The sequence below is a fragment of the Merops nubicus genome, unplaced genomic scaffold (genome assembly GCF_000691845.1).
Source record: "Merops nubicus isolate BGI_N331 unplaced genomic scaffold, ASM69184v1 scaffold11249, whole genome shotgun sequence".
NCBI classification, from domain to species: Eukaryota; Metazoa; Chordata; class Aves; order Coraciiformes; family Meropidae; genus Merops; species Merops nubicus.
The window spans coordinates 37,465-58,152 of NW_008631703.1; the positions used below are offsets into that span (position 1 = coordinate 37,465).

Here is a 20,688-nt window from a genome sequence, read left to right on the forward strand (position 1 = left end):
CAAGCATGCTATTTCCAACTGAATCCCAGCCACAGAGCTGCCACAGGATGCATGGCATGCTAGGAAGGAATAGGGATGAAGGCTCAGCACAGAAAGCAGTCAGACAACTATTATGCCCCATGAGCAGAACACCTTATCTTCACATGAACATCTAGTAGTAGCCTTCTGAGTCACTCGCCTTCAACTCACTACTGATGCAAGGGACAGAGCACCTGCATGGCCCCAACTATAGGTACTCTGGGTTTGGTCACTGAACACCAACCATCAGACCCATTCAAAGACACACGTTCAGGCTAGACCCCGGTGCTGTACAAAATACACACACTGACACTTAAATTTCTCTCTTAGTCCCAGTGAAACTTCTCACACTTAGAACCATAGAGTGGTTTGGGTTGGAAGGGACCTTAAAGATCATCTAGTTCCAACACTGCTGCCAAAGCCCCAGCCAACCTGACCTTGAACACCTTCAGCGTTGGAGCGCTCACAACCTCCCTGGGCAACCTGTTCACCAGTGTCTCACCACCCTCAGGGTGCAGAACTTCTTCCTAACTCCTAATTTAAATCTACCCTCTTCCAGTTTGAAGCCATTACTCCATATCCTATCACTACAAGCCCTTGCAAAACATCCCTCCCCAGCTTTCTTGTAGGTCCCCTTCAGACAGTGGAAGGCCACAATAAAGACTCCCCAGAGCCTTCTTCCACACTGTAGGTGGAAACAAGACTGACTGTTGCTCTAGGCCTTAAGAAGACTCCTCTCCTTCACTCTCCCTTCTTGCCCACACAAGCACACACCACAAGTCCCCTAGGCAAAGACTTTGTAAGCTCTGGTCAGAAGTCTGAGCTATCTTGCCCTTAAAATATGCTCAATTCTTTTCCAGACAAAAGCCACATCTTCCTTGTGGCTAGCATGAGGTCGTCACACAAGAGTCCATCTCCACCTGTTGTTGTTGTGTGTGCTACAGCATCGGGGATATCCAGGTGCCAGACAACCACAGCACATGAGATGCCGTAGCAGCGGTGCTGGCACCTGTGGCTTTTACCATGTGACAAAATCTGTGCTGCTGTGTATTCCTTACAACTGTTTTTCAGGCTGCTTGGGCTGAGCTTACGTGGAGATGCTGCCAACCCCTTCAGCCTTTCCTTTCCCAGTCAGTGTGGGTGCACCACTAAAATCGAGAGTCTCTCCACATCCGAACCTGGCGTACCAGATTTCTCCTTCCACAGCCTTATACACACTTCCTACTTTTGTCACTGTTCTTCAATCTCATTTATTCATTCCTCACTTTGGCCATTCTGAGGTTCCTTCCACACAGATTGTAATGCTACAGGGCAGCATTCATTAGTGTGGCACATTTCATATTACAAACATCAAGGTGCATATAAGGCTGAGAGCAATTAACATTTAATAGCTGCCCACGACAATCACGAGGCAGCTCTGTGCAGCTCATCCAATGCAGTTCAGTGCTCAGTGTCACTGACAGAACTCCTCTCAGCAGGAGCATCCTTGTCAGTGTGACAGCAGGCTAAAATCCCCCAGGCATATGAAAGGACCAAGAGAGGGCAAATTCCTCCTTCAATTAGTGCCAATCACACCCTGAAGCACACCGCCCATTACAGACTGTGTGACGGCTTCTCACATTCAGGTTTTTCCACACATATTCTGGCACTACCACCATAAAATATGAAAGGACTAAGGGATTATTTGGCTTTCTGCATCACTAAAACTGAAATAACTGACAGCTCATGCTTATGTAACAGATTTCAGTTGGTTCAACACTGAGGTTTCAAGCATTTCAATGATTTCTCAAAGTCTGAGTGACTTGCTTCATGGCTACAGAGAACTCCCAGTGATAAACATCTGCCTCTCCAAATTCTTCTCATAGAGGACAAAAGGGTTTTTTAAAATGCAAAGTCCAAATGGGTAGTTCTGTATCTCACATGAGGGACTTTTGCTGAGTAAAGAAAATTTTCTAATACTTCCAGCAGTTCAGAAACAGAGACATCGAGGCTGAAAGCACAGTGTTCATTATTCCAATCACAAAACTAGATTTTCAACAATCGCTGCAAATCCAGAGTGATTTTTATGAAGCTTCATGAATCCACGGAAAGGAACAGAATTTCAGAAACTGCTCTTTTCGTTAAGTTTCAATTTCTATAATAATTGCTGGCAAACAACACACTGTTCATAACCCTGCAAAGAATGTGCTGTATTTTTACAAAATTCTTCCCTATCAGTTGCCAAGAATGGGTTACTGCTAAATGAAAGACAATAAAGTAATTTTCTGAACACAGGAAATGATAACCAGGGAACGAGTCAGACTGAACAGCCCTCTCTTATTTAGTTAATGAATATACAGATCTTAAAATCCTGCATCACTCTAGTAACCCTCCTCCTGTCAAGCCCCTGCCATACTCAGCAGCCTCTCACCTGTCCGCACTTCCGGGGGGCTGATGTGAGACGAGCACTCGCGTGCAGGCCACGGGGTTCCCGTTGTGGGGAGCTTCTGCTGCAGGCTGGAGCTGAGGTCCCTCCGCAGGCTCCAAGGGAGATGCAGGGCTGGTTACCACTAGAGAGGGAAAGCAGGTTTCATAAAACCGAGCCGTGTCATCTATCTGCAGGTTAGGATTCCTACAAGAGGCAGCACAGCCAAGGCAAGCTATAGTTTTAGAGTCCCCATGCCCCCCTTCCCCGCCCCGCCTCCTTTGTTAAGCTTTGGGGCACACAAACCCCGCTTCAACTCCAGAGTAAATGCCACAGATTTCAAAGCTATAGCTTCACAGACAAGAATAAATACTTTACACAGTTATACACAATTCCAACGTGTAAGCCAGTGGTCAAAATAAGCTCTGATATCTGATGGAACATTGTGCTGGCACTTTTAAAGCAGCAATAGAGAATGGAACAGGAGAATGCTGGGAAAACATCAGTTCCCTACACTGGTATTTTCTGGTTCCCATGTTGATCATTGACTAGACTGTAACCCAGAAGGAAATAAAGAGGAAAAAATCTCCATGGGAAAGATAATTCTTTCAACAAGTGCCAAATCACTACTATAAAATGCTGTAGAGAGCAACATAAAATTAGAGTACCCTTGTGCTTCATCCAAAGACCATATGATAGATGTTACTGACCTGTCTCAGGATTTTCTTTTAAAGTACAACCACAGCTTTCTGCATTGTATCTACAGTCACACTAATTCACACACAACCCAGTAAAAGGAAGCAACTGCACCCCACTCATACTAGCATCTCTTAAAATAATCACAAGGACAGTTTAGTATTTGTAGGGTTGGATACATTTATCCTGGTTACCCAAAACCTCTTCTGAAGAGACCCTTGCCTTCAGCTGCTCTTTTTTTGCTATGGTCTAAATGCTTGGGCTGAATTTTCTTATGCTGAATGTCTTAGTCTGATCTTTGGCAAATTTATACATGAAAGATATTGCCAGTACAGGTTTCAGTGCTTCTACAAGTGGAACAAGAGGAAAATACATTTGCTTTAGCCTTTAAAAGAGAAAAGCAGAAGAAAGTACTCCTGCTTTTGAAAGTCAGTTATCTCCTATTTTGAAGCAGAGGCCAAGCAAATGACAAAAAGGTGATGGCTTTCGTTTCATTGCGTGATTTGGTCAACCCCACAAAGGTCTCATATTCTGTGAAAGAGTAAGACCTCCCCCTCCCCCCCCCCAAAAAAAAAAAAATTAAAAAAAAAAATCACCATTTGTGTATAGTCAGAAGTCTGTTAGAGCATAATATGTAGAGTTGGCTGAAATATGTCCATTAATTCATGCCTTTAACTCAATAGTGCATTTAGATAAAGCAAAGCCAAACAGTTGAGCAGCCCTGATGGTCAGGGGAGTTTTCTCTTTATCCAGTCACACAAGGACTCCAGCCTTCCCTTGGGCCTGGGGAAATGGAGGTCCAAATTCTCATATGCCTTAGGAAACTGACTATTTATCTTGTACCTTGGGCAGGAAAGTGCTAGCTGCAGGTTGTGGAGGCATTTATAGTTTCAAGAATTATTTAAGTGGTTTATAGCATCTTCAGTGGTGCCTGAAGCAAAAGAAGGCATCCTAGATGCACTCTGTATTAGCAATTCCTAAACTTTTTTCCACCCTAAGAGAATATGTAAATAATTTCCAAACCCATGCAATGAAATCTATGTCAAAGGGTTTTCTGGCAGTGCTAATTACAGCATTCGCTTTAAACACGAGTGGAAAAAAAGCAGTGCACGCAGCCAGTGCTCTTAATTGTCCTCTGTGTGACTTAAACACAAAAAAAATCCCATGAAAATGGATGTAATTTAATGCGTTAATGCTACAGTAGGATCAATAGGATAAGCCATTTGATGGCTTGACTTCAGTATCTTTGAATACTGCTAATTCATCCTTGGTGATTATTGAATGAGAGCTATATTTCATTTTGCTTCCTTTGTTGTAAGTATTAAAATCTTAACTAAAAAAAATGATGGAATAGAACAGAAGGGGAGACTGAAAGTGCAGGCGTGACAGGGTGTAGCAGGCACAACCCCCTCCTCCCCAACAGATGAACCTTTAGCCCAGGGCTAAAGGGGCAGTTACATGCTAACTGGTGCCTGAGGGTCTGGACCCCCTGTAGCTTGTCCTTGCCTGGGCTTGCTCCTCAGCCAGTCCGAGTGGCCAGAGTGCATCCGTGACCAGGGTATAAATGGGGCACTGCCTAAGAACCTATGGAACTGGTTCTTCACAAAACTGCCGTCGTTGGCAGTTGGACCCTGCCCTTGGACACAGGGTCCAAGATACTTCCACGGCTCGAACCTCTGTGGATTGAGTGAGCCTCACCCCCACCTTGGGTGAGTGGTCTCTTGGGCATCCATGTGTGGGAGGTTTCCCCTTTATTTGTGAGTGTATGCCCATTTTGGTTCATCTTTCCTTAAGTTAGTTGTGCAATAGTTATATTCCCGACAGACACCAAACTTGTTTTGTCAGGAGTGTTGGGCTGCTTTGGTTGCAATAAACCCCGTTTTGTGATAGTGGCTGCTGTCTTGTTTCATGGGTGTCTCCGTGACACAGGCAGACTCAAGCTTTTGTAGGAGCTGAATTTTGAAAGAAATTAAGACCAAGTGAATAAGTCAGCAGGTTTGGAAGAAAGAAATCACAGGGAGATGTTTGGATAATGAACAGTTGTTTTTGATGATTGAGATGAAATAACACTAAGAAAATTTAATAAGTCTGCAATAACCACATCTGTAATACTATGGAAAGGAAAATATAGAATTAGTTTCTTTTGTGATCAAAATCAGAAGAGAATGTGTTTCTTTTCACTTTATAAATAAACTTGGTAGGCAACTCGGTTTTGCTAAACACCAACGTGACTAAGCTGCTGGAACAGGTGACTCATTTAGTAACTGCCAACTACCTATACAGAAAGGCTAAATAATGTTTGCTGAGATTTCAGTTACACTCTCTCTCATGTTTGGTTATTTTTTTTTTCCCCCACTGCAATTAGTTTGCCAAGTTTCAGAGTTGCATTTCAAATCTTTGTGCTTAGTACGCATTTATCCACCTATTTTGCCATGGGCACAGTTAAACACAATACCTGCTTCTCCAGTAATATTTGTCTTTGATATATGTCCATTTTGCTGGTCATTGTGTTTCTACAAAGGAAGCACAGTTTTTAAATTAAAAATGGCACTAAAGAAGGGAAACATGCCCAACATTTACACGTTAAGTAGCAGCACTGACCTTATCTACAGCTTCTACACGTCTAGTTCTCTTCATGATCTCCTCAAGCCTCTACAAAGAAATGTAAAAGGGTAAAATAAGATTTGGGGGCAATTAAAAAAAACTCTCTCCCAAACCACAACTGCAACAATCAGTTGCATCTGTTTATTGCAAAAAGAGGCATTATTTATTACTGCTGGCAATACTCCTTTCACATCAGGCAATACAGAAGAGGACTGCAACTTTTCTGAGGGCAAATTTATATCATGGATAATATGCTACAGCTGAGGTGGAAGCAAACTGCTAAGGCAAAAGGAGTTCCAGTTTCTCTGCGTGTACTAAGTTACCTTCTTCCTTTCCAAGCGCTCTTGCTCTTCTCTTTGGAAATGCTTTTCACGTTCCAACCGAATCCGCTCTGCCTCTTCCCGCAGCCGAGCCTCCTCTTCTTTCTGAGTTGATGGCAAGAGAAAAAGCAGTGAGAAACCATTTACTATTCAAGGACAGATTTTCACTGCTTAACTAGGCATACCTACAAGATGCTGAAAAGACAGTTTTGGGGTCTACAAGCCACCGACAATCTTTTCAGACTGAATTGCACATTTCTTGATCAATCTTCATGTTTGGCAGAGCATTAAGAGATGGATAACTAAACAGTGGACACCATATTTGTTTCTGCACCTGTCTGGTGCATGTGGATGAAAGCACACCAGATGACATAAGAAACACACTTCCTACACTTCAGCATTAAAACAGCAGGCAGGAAAGTTTTAAAGAGACTCATGTTTTGAGTGGTGGATGTTTTTGAGAGTCAAACAAAAGCAGAAGAATATTTTAGTTGGTCAACAGAGTCCTTGCTTAATGAGACCAAGAACAAAGAGCCACATGGATGTTTGCATTAGCCTTCTATTCCTGCATTTTTAATTTAACTTGTTTGGAATATATTGTAGAGAGGTCTTGCTCCCTGATAGTGACAGTGTTGTACGATGGAACTACTACAACAGCTGTAACATCCAAAGTACTTGGCCATGCATTATCTCCAAGTGCTAAATGGGGAGTATACCTCAGTTTCGCATTGCAGAGAAAGCAGCATACATCTTCTGAAAAAGAAAACTGCTGTTTCTAAGCTATATTCAATAATACAATCCTTTAAACATTTGCTTACAGAAGCACAGATTTATGCTTCCGAGGAAGAAGAAAACTAAACACCAGAAGAAAAAACTAATGTCCGCGAGGCAGATTCAAATACTGAATTTGGTGGGTGAGAATGCACAAGCAAAATCTAAGAGCACGTGTGAAAAGAGAAGAATCTTATCCAAAACGCTTACCACAGTCTCTCCTGAAGCTGATAAACCACCATTAAGCCCATCATATATGGGAGCACTTGAAAATTTGTATTTTGATTTATTGACTCTTATGTCTTTTGAGTAGCTGCTGATTTCAGGAGAACTGCATCAGATAAAAGCTTGACTGAAGCGATTAAAGCCTATCTCTTCCCATTAGCCCCACACAAAAGCAATTACGGGCATAGGATTAGAACATAGCAGTGTTATGTCTCCAACACTCTCAGTATCTTGGCATCTAGCCTTTCTATAACTGTGGGGCCAAAAAGTTCTCTGGTATAACACCATTAATTGAAATCCCCCAATACAACTCCATTGATATTTTCATCATGATTTATCAAGAATTGGAAAGGATTTGTTCTAAGTAAATAAATAAATTCTACAGGGAAAAAAGAAAAAAACTCAACTCTCTACCATATATTTTTGTCAAGAAGAAATACCTTTACTCTTTGAACCACTCCACGGTATGAACTCTGCCCCAAACCCTATTCATTTTATACATAGCACTTAAATTTTAGATGTTACTCTAATCTAGGTCCTGCATAAGGGATACTGCTTCATCTACTTCACTACCCACTGGACTGGCACAGAAACTAGGAGGAGGGAAGCATACTTGTTTCTGAATGCGCTCCACCTCTTCCTTCTCCTTCTGTTCCCTCTCCTCTGCCTGTCGGCGCAGCCGTTCTTCCTTCTCCTGCTCCTCCTCTGCCTCCTTCTGCTTTTTTTCTGCTTCCTGTCTGCGAGCTTCTTCCTCTTCTCGGCGAGCTCGCTCTTCAGCTATCCTCTGTGACAGCTCCTCCTTCTTTTGCCTGCAATCATGAAACAAGCATAAGAAAAATAAGTAAAAAAAAAAAAAAAAAAAGAGGGAAACCCCCCAAACCACCACATTCCTGACCCAAGACACCAGCACTGCAGAACAGCCGGATAAAAGTTGCACCTCTGGCTTACTCATAAGTTGTGTGTTCTGCTTCCAGCAGGAGTCAAAGATGAAGCCCTATGAAACCCAAAAAACTCTGCAAGGCAACACCAATATTTCTCCAGCACATGCCTGGCTCTTACTGAACACATTTTGTAATTTATTTCAATAATAATTTGAAATAGCATATATTTTTGGCACTCATCCTGTGACAATGATTCCTTAATTTAAATAAAGTATCTATTTCTGCTGATATTTGAACATTACCTCCTAACCTCACTTAATGCCCTCATCTTTGTATTATGGGAGGGAATAACTTTCCCCCTTCACCTCTGATGTTACCCAAATTATTTAGGATGTTGTAGCTTAACATATCCCCACTCAGAAGCAGAGTGCAGACTGTCTTCCCAGATAAAGAATCCTCAACTGTTTAGCAGATTTTCATATGGGAGCTTTTCTATACTTGTCATCTTCCTCATAGAATCATAGAATCCTTTAGGTTGGAAGAGACCTTTAAGATCATCAAGTCCAACCATTAAGCCAACACTACTAAGTCCTCTGCTAAAAAAGAATTAGAATCGGAATCTGTCAGGGTTGGAAGGGACCACAAGGATCACCCATTTCCCACCCCTCTGCCACGAGCAGGGACACCTCCCACTAGATCAGGCTGCCCAGAGCCTCATCCAGCCTGGCCTTAAAGACCCCCAGGGATGGGGCCTCAACTACCTCCCTGGGCAACCCATTCCAGGGTCTCACCACTCTCATGGGGAAGAACTTCTTCCTCACATCCAGCCTGAATCTACCCACTTCCAGCTTTGCCCCATTCCCCCTAGTCCTGTCACTACCTTGATGTCTGTCTGCCTTTATTTTCCTAGTTTTCCTGATTTTAGTATCTCAAAAAAAAAAAAAAAACAAAAAAAAACAAACCTCAATGTTCAATATGTGGATTCACCTTTGATAGTTCAGAATGACATTTTCACTTTGTTCTCTTTCTCTAGTAACTCATTAACAGTTCGTTTATTTTGTTGACTGTGGCTTACCTGCTGCTTTCATATACTCCAAACAAGATCTCTTCCCTCAAAAATAACTAGCGCAGAGACCACCATCATGAGTTAAGATTATTTCTTTACATTAATTCCTTTAGGCTCAGTATTACAGTTCAGCTTCCATTCTGTATCTCAGAAATATAAGATATGTCTGAAACTCTCCAAAATTTCTTTATCTCACTGAAGACCAGCATTATCTCACTGGTCACAACTCCTTTCAAGTTCATTCGTGAAGGCACTGCACGGAGACCAAAAACCCCTTTCACCATGAAACCTGATTATTCTTTACCTTTTGTTTTCAATCTTTCAGTCTTAGTATTTATTGACCATATTACTCTTATGCCATGGCAACCTGTTTGCTTTAAAAACCCTTTTTGAGAGGGACTATGTTGTGAACCTTTTGGAAAGCCAGGCTATTTTAACTGATGATTCCTTGATCCTGTGCCCAGCAATGTTGTTAAAAAGCTCCAACAAAATCCAGAGGCATCCTTCTAAAAAGGCACTCAACTTGTGTTATAGCCAGTTACAGGTATCCAGATGGCCTACTATTTTGCTAGTAGTAAGTGAGATGTAACACCAACTACCCTCAAAAGCTGTTGGGGGTCTTGATTCTGAATGAGAAAACAAAGAGGTTTAAGTCACAGCTGCTGGACACCTAAACACCACACATAATAGATACCTTACAGTTCAGAGAGGCACTGTGCCAGTCAAAGTTGGGAACAGCTGTGCAGAGTTCTCTAGCTGGAACAGACATGTATTGCTCTGCTAATCTCACAGGAAACTAGGAATCACTACAGTAAGGATCTGCTCTCTCCTCCTGTCCTGTTTTAAAGCAGTATTTTGGGTAAGTTTTAACCTTACAGATCTGCTTAGGTATACATTGCGCCTGTAAAAAACCCCAACAGGAGATTTCTTCTGGGAGGAACTCGTGCCTCCTGCACTTCAGTTCTGTGCTTCTTATATCAAAATATCACAGTGTATACACAAAAAAACTGCTAGGAGGCTGCTAAAAACCTAATGTCTCCACTGCAGAGGTCTATAATCACCTTTCAAGCTCTTCTCTCTCCCTCCTCTCTTGCTCCTCCCGTTCCCGCTGCTCACGGGCAAGGCGCCTCTTCTCAGCCAGCAGCCTCGTTGCTTCTTCAGGGTCCGTCGTACCTGCAGAGGTCTTTGTGGGTGCTGGGGGTGGGGAAAGAACTGGTGGAGTAGGAGGTAGGGATGGGCTGGCTGCTGAAACAGATGGGAAGGAAAAGTAGTTTGTACGGACACAGTAGCCAAGATGACACTGTCTTGAAAGGAACAGAGAAGTTTCACATAGTCTGCAAAATATTTTCAAGTTTACAATGTGTTATTCAGAAGAGAAAGAAATTTCTAGATGCTGGGGGTTCATAGTCCTTAAGGGAAGTTTGTTTTCACAGAATATGTGAAAACAGCTGCAGTTGAAAGATTAAGCCTATTTTCTGTCAGAAGAATAAATGCTGATAGGTATTCAACAGGAGTTATGCCAACTCAGTGAGTTCCTACCATCAAATCTTAAGTTCGCCCAATTCTATTCAGAGAGCAGAAATGAAACATCGTGGTGTTATACTCTGTTTTGTCTGATAGTCTACAACTGAGGAGCAGAGCCAGACTTTCGGGTGATAGGCCAGTCACTTTTGGTGACTTGGTGGTCTCAAACATCAACTGTCTGAAGTGATCTGCAATACGGGTAGGACACAAACAACCATCAATTTTGCAGTTACTCCAGCCTGAAGGAACTTGTCAGACCAGAACACAGCTTCTTAACAAGCTTTGCCTCTATTGGTGAACTATGACTTCTGTTCAAATCTTAATAGCATCTTCATATATATTCTTTATCCAGGATTAGCTTTGGCCACCTGGTAGAGAACGTTTTACTTGAGAAAAACCTGGGACACCTTCGTTCACTTCTCTGTAAGTTTGCCTGGCATTCTCTAGCACAGGTACAGAGTGCCACAGCTCCACTGTTTCTCTGGACAGCAAGGACACTGGCCAACTGAAGGGGGCATGCCCAGGGTAATCTGGTAACAGAAACTTGGATAGGGAAGGCTTTGAACTGTTAATGGAATCACATTCTGGTCCTGGGAATATACATGTAAAATAAGTCATCAGGAACAGCCAGGAGATTATATTAAATCTACATTTCTAACCACCATTTGGGATGTTACAACATTTTCCACACTTCATTAACAACTTGTAAGAGGGATTTCCTCCCCAATTCCAACTTCCAACACCTGGTCATGTATACAAACACCAATTCAGCTGCTTTCTCTGGGCTGAACGTTCACATTTGCTGAGCTCTCTGCTATCTTCTTCTATCAAGTAAAAATTATGCAGGTCTTTCTATAACCGCTTCAGGGCTTTCACCTTGAGTTCAAATTATAACATGTACACAGGTAATTTAGAGAGTGCCAGGGCCTGTCCTTTAGTCCTGAGGTGAGCTGGCTTCAGCCAGAACACTGTTCTCTCACATTACTAAAACTGGTACTCAGTCCACCCCTAGGTAGCAGTCTAGGTCTGGACTAACCTCCAAGACATAGCTGGGAATTCAGAAAATTCTGGGACAGTCAAATATAAAAAGGTAAGTAATTTGATTACTCTAAAGCTTGGGAGCCCTTTAGAGCTATGCTTTTAGTAGTCATGGGGAGAGAAAGTAAGAGAACACGTGGCTGTAATTACAACCTGGCTCAGGAACATACCAGAGAACCTTTGTGATAGTTAAACAGTATAAATTACAGAGTTCCTGCACCTCAGCCCTTTTTAATTTACTAACAGGGACCTAGGAAGGGCTGTCACTCTTGAGGGACACACAGCTTTATGCTTTGTGGGCCTCACTTCTTGCCTCAGGTGCTGCAGCTGGCAGCACAAGAAGTAGCCTGTTTAATGCACACCTGCCCTGCTGTCAGAAAAGATGACAAAAGCTTGCACAGGCACGCCCAAAATACCTTTAACACTTCATTGGTACTAGTAAAGTCATGAGATTTGCCTGTGAAACCTGGAATAGCTCCATCAGTGCTGACCTCCTGGCTCCTGTGACTACACAGCTAGCAGGTAGCCGAGTCAGGTTGAAGGCCAATACAGCTGATTGAAGAAATCAGCTGTGTTCACCTGCAACACAGACCTGGGAGAATCAAAGCTTAGCCTGTGGTCCAAGTCTTTGGTTCGACCACCACTTCCTCTGGCAAAAACCATCCAATGTGAAGGGCTGATCATCACTACAGTGTCCTTCTCTTCTGCCCCTCTCCACTAGCTGTTTCTTTGCTGTGAATACAACATACTTCACTTTTTAGTATCTTTATCACACGTAACCTGTTTCCATACTAAGTGACCTTGTCACAAACTCAAACATTGACTGACTCTGCAAAGAAGTCAGGCCTCTCTTCCTCCTGAGCTAAACTGTCAAACAAGCATGACGATGTTACACTGGTATGCACCTTACACTGGGGAGCCACAACTTGTAAACATTTGCAAAGTTATCGCAGTGGTATCCCTGAAATCTTGTTCAATGGAAGCTTTTTCCTTAAAAGGAAGCAGGCAAAAGGTTATCAGAAGGGCAGTGAAAACCCATGCTAACATGCTGATTATCATATCTTCTTTATATGTCCATGGCCAACAGACATATCCATTTATTATTGTAAATCTCTAGCTTTTTGTGGGGTTACACTTTGTGCAGAAGGACCTGGGTATCAGGCTGGAACTGGTGTAACAGAACTTACTTGAACAAAAGAAATCAATTCATGTCCGGTCCCCTCTCAGAATAACCGCCAGCTACACATCTTGCAGTTAAGTGCAGGATTATTAATACTTAAAATTGTTTTCTGAAGGACAGTCCCAAGGGAATCAATTTAATATTTAATATTCAGAATCCTGAGTAACCCATCCTGGGAATCCCAGTGATCACAACAGCCATTCTATCCTATCTGCGAGACAGTTCATGCCGTATTTAAAAAGGACTAAGATGTCTGCTAGAACAAACCTATGGTTTTCAGATTTACCTTTTGTCCTTCCTACACTTTATGATCATTACTTTATTTTGTCTATACACCCTTTTCTGCCTTGCTGCTTTTCAGTGTTAGTGTGAGGGGGTTTTGTTTGTTTATTGGATAATGTTTAAGTAACTCATGTTGCCTGGAAAATTCTGCTTATTTCCCTTTACTCTTCTTGGTTCTCTGCCTTCCACTTTATCCTACTGGTCTCTCCCATGATGTGCAATACTGTAGGTAAGCTGACAGTGTTATCAGCACAACTATACTGAGTGTCTCACTGCTCACACTACCTTTTGTGATGGCTTCCTATACCATTAGTCTTCAGATCATCATTATTCTGTTGAAAAGAAGCTGTGTTGTGACGTGAGGGACAAAATCCCCATCCGAAAGGGCAGAGAAGAGGGCTGTGAAGCCACACTGTGCAAGGCAGGGCCACATGTTGTTTCGACTGTTTACACTTTCCTCATAATGAACATACATCTACAGGAATGTTCTGAACAATTTAGATTAACATTTGATAGAAAACTACTGAAAGCTATGTTGACTCAAAGAAAGGGAAGGAAGAACATAAGAGACTCTCAGACACTCCTTAATCTAAAGGAGGTTCTCTCCTTACCTTGAGCAAGCTCTGCCTGGACAGTGAGCTCTTCTTGACTTGCAGATTCTCCAGGACCTGTTGAAGTTCCTTTACTCTCTTCTGTCCTCTCCTCATTGGCCTTTACAGCCTCCTTTTCTGGTCTTTTCTTCTCACTCTCTGGTTTGACATCTTTTTTGACTGGCCGGATGTTGCCAGGAGAAGGAGGACGTGCCTGAGCAGAGGAAACTTTGGAGGAACCAGGTGAGGAAGTTACCTGCTTGGGTGTGCCAGGTAAAAAAGGCAAAGACTTTGACGCATGCCTGTGTAACCAGAGAGTGACAATCACTATCAGACATGCTCTGCTGGAGACCACCTACATATAATTTCTACAATTACAATAGCTAAAAATAAAACAAGTGCTCTATTTCTCTGCTATCAAACAGGACTGCTGGAGCAACCAATAGGTTTCATGCAAACTGCTTTTCTTTGCAGCTCTCCAGATGTGGGAGCACTGAGCCCAGCCAAGAGGAAAGAAATCAGGTATCCTCCTCCTTCAAAGCAGTAGCAATACTGTTCTAAAAGCAGGATGGTCTTTCCTTTGTTGCAGAGAGAAAACACCTGTATCACCAAAGAAGTTTGCAATGTCTCACATTTAATTAATAGAACAATCAGAGCTGCCTACAGCTCAACCTCCAGCTAAGCGTGTACTTGGCTTACCAAACTGGAGAGGGAGCTGGTGATCTAGCTTTGGGGTTGGAAGAAAAATGACCTCCTTTAAAGCTGGTTGAGAAGCTGGATGACAAATGGTCTCTCTCCTTTTCTTTTTTGTCAGTCTATAGTTCATCAAACAAAAAGACAAAGTCAAGCCAGAGTTCACATGACTAAAGAAAGCAAAGCAAGCTCAGTTAAGGATGAGGGGTTAGGGGGCTCAGAAAAAGCAGCGCTGAGTCAGTAGTTTCTACAGCCTGTTTAACAAGTTCATTAATACAGCCCCTGTAATCAGGCACCATCTTTGTCAGTAAATATGCACTTGACAACATTAATCCTTCTTAATCATGTTCTCCACTGTCCTAAAATGTAACGGGCTAATTTGCAGAGGCTTAGTTTTACACAGGCCAAAAATTACCTTTTAAGGTTTGATCTTTGCTTATTGCCACAGAGCACCTTCCACCTAAATCCAGGATTGCACTTGAAGAAAGAGCAAAATACACCCCCACCCCGCCTATGCTCACACTTAGTCACAGTCTCTTTATAGCACAAGCTTTCTGCTTTCATGCTTATATGTGCACACCACAGATGCCCTTAAAGCTCTCAAATGTGGCATAGCAGTTACCCTATTCTTTTTTTTCTTGGATGATTCCACAGAACATCCTTTTTTGATTCTTATAAATGGCAAAAATTTAATCTTTATTTTTGATCTTAGGGTTTTATTTTAAAAAAATATTTGTTATAGCTCTAGTTTGTATTAATAGAACTATTGCTTTAAAGGATTATATCAGAATTTAGGCACCTATATACCTCCTCCATTTAACTACAGATGAAAAACTTCAGCGTTTTGGAATAATGAGCTCAAACTCTGGGAGTCTGAAGAATGGGAATACTGGAGAAGACACTGAGCTGCCAGTCAGCCAACATGATGTAGAGGGGCTGCTACTCACCACCTTGACTGGGGCTTAAGCACAACCTCTGCAGCGTGTGTAACAACACCGCTGCAGAACCTCACTAGCTGAGAGCTCTGCATCACTTGCCTCCTGATCTGAAAACCAGGTTAACAACTCAAAAAGAATGACTGAAAACTACTCCACAAGCACATAAACTCTTGGCTTATCTTCATAAAAACAGTAGGGGTTTTGGGGTCATTATGTTTCATGGTCGTTACTTTAAAATGCCAAAACTGTAATTTAATATTAGCATAAATGGTCTCAATCTTGAAGTCATTACTTGAGCCAGCTCTTTGGCAGTGCAATTTAGCAGCTATCTACTGATTAATATGATAATCACCCAAGGTATCAAAGCATACACAGACAGAATAAATGCATTACAATGAACAAGAATTCTGACTTTCTCACAATAACTTGCTATATTGGATCTACTTCCTTAGTCTTGAAAACAGAGCATCAAAAAATTTCTCTTAGTAAAGTAAAAAACTGAATTCTTACAAAAGTTTACAGACAAAAGATTTTCTATCCCATACAAGCTATTGAAAACAGCTCAGTCATTTTGCATTAGCAACATATTTACATTGTCTCCTCCACCAAAATGTTCCAACCTTTCTTCTTTTTAATTAAAAAAGCAACAACAACAAAATAACAAACAAACAAAAAAACCAAACAAAAACCCCCAACAAAACAAACAAAAAAACTCCACCACACCAAAAAACCTGAAACCACTTGCAACGGGAAAGACCCAAGAAATGTTAAACCAAAAGCCCTGGAGATTGCAGCGCACTATGTGCATACTATGAGATTTCTCTACAGATACATCCCAATGCTGTGCCTTAACTTGAATTTCAATATGCTACCATCTGCCTGAAAGATTAAATACTGGCTATGAGTCATGTGACTTTCATTAGCGCTGCTTCCAACAAGGATGTCAATAGTAGCACTGCCTCTTGACATGCTGCCCATCAGGCCCAATGAAAATCCAAGCACCTCTTATAAAATCATTTGCAGAGATGACTCTTCTCACACTCTAAACAAACTTAGAGCTGTAGAGTACAAGGAAATATATAACTGTTCAGGTTCACTGGAGCTGACTGCATCCTGTTGGTGTGGAGCACACTCAACATGAATTTAGTCTGCCTGTATCACACTGTTCTGACTTTCCCCAAAAGCTCAGATCAGTCACCATACTGCTACCAAGTAATTCAGAATGAAGAGGTGATCTGTGGGGAGCCTTGCTAGCAAACTGTTCTCCTAAACCAGCCTCTTCCATCTCAATGAGGACAAGTTCACTAGCCTGGTCTCCTAAGAAAGTAAAGCTGAAGTGACAGTGCTCTGTGTGCTCATGTATATAGAGCAGTGTGTGCACATGCCTTCGCCCCTCTTTATTCCAGAGGCTCAGCTGAATTTGCTAGTGGCCTCAGAGGATGCGAAGTTCTACCGACTCTGTGAGAATAGGCTGCCGGGAAGAACAGATTCCCCACCTGAGGGAAAAGCTGCAACTCCAGCTTGGGCCTTAAAAGGCAGCAAAGAATACACTTGAGAGAAGGGCAGGCACGCTGTGACTGCCTCTGTGCCTCACGAGAACCTAAGGCATCCACTTTGCAAACACGGGTGTTTGGAAAACATGGGTGTTTTTCCACATGGATTCTTTGGCACATAATGAGGTTCTGTCACCACATAATGCGCTGTATTTCAGTTAAAATCCAGCGAACTGTGAAACTGGAAGGGGTGGGGAGGGGAGGATCAGGCTTAGCCAAGTGTCCTTGCAACTATTCCTGTCCTCACAAGCAATGCAATCACGTGCTCATGGCACGAGACAGCAGCTGACGTACAACCAGCACGCTTACCCCTGCAAGGTGTGGTGCTCTCCTGTGTCCAACAGCATCAGTAGAGGCATAAAGTTTTGCTCGGTCTCCTGAGCTCCTGCAGTTGGCGGCCTTGTAGGACAGAGGACTGATGGGGCTGCAAGATGCTGAACGGGGACAAATGGGGATAACTACGGTGTTGGTTGGTTTTGTTATTTATTAGTTTTAATTACAGAGCAGCATTGGAGAATTGACAGAGGAAAGCCAGCAGGAACAGAAACCACCGAGAAAGACAGAAAAGAAAGAAGGTATTAATACGTAGAAGAATGACTAATCCTTACCTAAGAACCACTGACTGATACATTAGCTTGGTCACACATACAGTAAGGATACAATTTCAATAGGCACTAATGTACTTTTCCATTTGTAAACTACTATTTTCTTTTAAACAAGGAAGTAAACAAGGAAATTAGGAAGTATGCCATGTAAGGAGGTAGTAGAAAGTAACAATGTCTTTCTGTGAAGTTTTTATACATCTAGTGGTTCTGAAAAAGCAGTGCACAATGACTGGTTTGACTGATTAGCTCGGTATATGCATGGACATGAGTTTTAACTACATTCAAAATAGAAAACAATCAAACTAAAATCAGAATGCCTATTAATTGGCCCTGAAAGTGAAGGAAAATAAAACGAGACAGATGTAAAGATCAAAACACACTAACAATACAGAACAGTTTCACCTAGGAAATCAATGAAATTGCTGTCTATAATTTTTAGCAAGTGGTGTGTTTTTAAAAACTGTTCTTTTAGGACTATTTGAAGCCCATACTTTTAAGGACTTCAAATATTTCTTGATAATACTAGAATAACTGCTGACTCAAATACATTCTCAACAGCAAACTATTTCACGCATCACAAAAAGCAAGCTACCAAGTACAGATCAACCTGGAACTTAGTATTTGTTAGAGTAACCAGGACGGCAGTTTTTATTGGTTTGCAGAAGGACAAAGACTGTTACCAAAAGATCTCATGCCAGTGGCAGGTTTTCCGATATACACTGTTCTGATTACATATTCAAAGAGAATTCTAACACTGCAAAACATATCATGGGGAACTTCTTGCAGCAAAGTATTCTTCAATTATAGTCCAAGACTATATATATAGATGTAGTCTTGGAGAAGACTAGGAAAAACTGTGTTATTACTGCAGTTTTACTTGTTTGCTCCCGTTTGTCTGTCTTGGTCATTCAATGTATCTTAGCATAATAATTATTAAGCATGTTACTTGAAGAAAAACTAGAGCTTCTATACAGTATCCTCTCTATCCTTTTTTTTTATTTTTTAAAGGAAACAATAACTACATCCTCAGTTCCTTTGGTAGAAGAAAAAAAATCTCACATTTCTTGCCTGCAGAACCCTCTCTGAGCACTCTTGAAAGAATGCAGTTCCACATACAGTTAATTCTTCCAGTCTCATAACAGTACAGCTGCTGTTACAGGAAGAGCTCATAGATTTAACAGCACTAACGCTGAAAATTCTACCACACTGAGAGATTAACAGCATGAATAAAGAGAGTCCCATGTGTTACAGCAACCACACTCATGCCTTTTAGGGATTTATGTTTAATGAAGTTATTATAAGATGACTGACTTAAAAATTGAGAAACAAGAAAATAGGGGGGTTTGTTTGTGTAGGTTTTTTTGGGTTGACTGTACCTAAACCAGGTAGGAGACAACGGCATAACATATGTAGCACCCACTGTCTATGAATCAATTTTCTTGCTACACACTGATTATCTGAAGTTACGCCCAAGGATGACATCAGAAGTATTAAAAGGCAAGCAGTTCATTCTCACTTGTGATGTTGCCAAACAATGCTTTAGGCAGCACTCCCGGTGAATCCTGTGCCAACAGGCTTACATCTATTCAGAGGAGTTTTTGGAGAGTAATTTGAAAAAACATTTTGGTTTTGGAGGGTTATTTAAAAAAGAGCCAGATGTACTTTTGTGCTGGATGTCTCTAAAAGTTGACTTAAAATTTAAGGATATGATTGCATTATTCAATTATTCAATTTTTTTTTTTTTTTTGCATTGTAATTCATCTTTACAGCCAAAGGGCAGGGTAATATTCCAGGGAATAATGACAGGCTGGGACGAGCTGAGTGCTCCGAGCACAGCTGTGAGCCATTGCCACCACCTGATCATTAATCTCCAGGAAGCCTCCTGCAGGAAGGGACTGCAGTTATTGCTCCTAGAGAATAATACCTGGAAAACAATGAGCAGAAGGATTATTCTTCTGGACGGTACAGTTCCAGTTAGCATACAGAAGGCATTTCAGGGAGTTACCTCAGGCTGGTGGCTGACAAATCACCCATTCCTGCTATTTGCAATCTTTTGCAATATTCCACTCAGTTTGGAGCATACTGCGCAGTATAAACACAGCAGTCACAACAAAAATATCTTCATGCTTGCTCCAGAAAAGTAACGACTCAGAAAATTAAGACACTGCTTTCTCAGCTGTTTCCTAATGAAGAGTAGAATATTCTGACATTCTGCTTGGTAGATGACATTAAGTATTCATTTTACAAGTTTTTGTTTGTGAATAGGGAAAAGGACTTCTGTACCTGTTAGTTCCAGTGTTTGCAGAATATCATCCCCATTTTTCCTCCTACAGAGCTACCCCTGTGGAAACGTACTGCAGCCTAATTAGTTATGAGTTCTTAAGTGAAAGCTTCTTGAAAAGTAATCTTAGTAGATCTCTATTCCTTCTTACCTTCTACATCCTTTAACTAGAATAAAAATCCTGTCCATATCAGACAGGAAAAACCTGCCTAGACTTAAAACATTCAGCATGTGTAGCAATATACTATTGTAATGGTGAAATCCCCAGTGCAAGATCATAAAACATCCTATGATAAAAGAAGAGGCAGCTGTCACCTGCCTAAAATAAGCACGTATCTCCCAGTTGTCTGGAATACCATTCTGCCTGGGCTTTAAATTACCACCTAGCAATATTTTTGCATTTCTGCATGTTAATTTTCTCTTCAGTAAGTAAATCAGAAAGCTATTCTGGTGTTGCCAGAGAACTTTACAATTACCATAACCTCACTATACCTGCATATTTAACTTCACATGTATTAAATCCACTGTAATCAGGGCCTATCTTTCTACAAGTCTAACTTGTTCCACGTGGGAAGTGCCCTGTTAGAGCATGAAACTATTATTTGCAGCAAGCAGCTCACAGCCTTAACAAGGGATGTGCTGAATCAGCTCTTTGAAACATTACGCACATTTCTTTAAATAGCCATGGACAGAATGACATTGTTGCCCTTTGTGTGCTGTATTAATTTATTGCATTGATGAAGATGCAAAAGAAACTAAGAAAGGGGTGATGGGAGAATGAGACATAGCAAAAAATTATACAAAGAAACTTTCACGATTTCACACAAGGTAACCATTGACATTGAAACTCACTCCAGAATCCTACACTCATAATCAGATCAATAACTTCACAATATCCCACAGGGAATCTGGAAGAATAAGCGGCCGAGACAGGAAGCCTCTGTTCTTACAGGTTTACCTGCATCTCCAGACAAGGCAGCTGTGCTTTTACTTCGGGCCAGGAAAGAGGTAGAGGGCGT

At 41.6% G+C, this 20,688-nt stretch overlaps 1 protein-coding gene across 1 annotated transcript in view; it reads right to left on the reverse strand.

Annotated features, from left to right (window-relative positions):
* Positions 1-20,688, reverse strand: part of MAP7 (microtubule-associated protein 7) — a gene marked incomplete at its 5' end in the record, with an annotated part of 33,160 nt that overhangs the window by 6,746 nt on the left and 5,726 nt on the right. Inside the window, 10 exons of the mRNA XM_008947671.1 lie at positions 2,429-2,567; positions 5,574-5,631; positions 5,720-5,770; positions 6,046-6,147; positions 7,652-7,847; positions 10,047-10,230; positions 13,621-13,901; positions 14,299-14,414; positions 17,093-17,217; positions 20,628-20,688. The exon at positions 20,628-20,688 is cut by the window's right edge and continues 77 nt beyond it. Coding sequence (XP_008945919.1) covers positions 2,429-2,567; positions 5,574-5,631; positions 5,720-5,770; positions 6,046-6,147; positions 7,652-7,847; positions 10,047-10,230; positions 13,621-13,901; positions 14,299-14,414; positions 17,093-17,217; positions 20,628-20,688 — 1,313 coding nt within the window. The remainder of the gene's footprint in view (positions 1-2,428; positions 2,568-5,573; positions 5,632-5,719; positions 5,771-6,045; positions 6,148-7,651; positions 7,848-10,046; positions 10,231-13,620; positions 13,902-14,298; positions 14,415-17,092; positions 17,218-20,627) is intronic.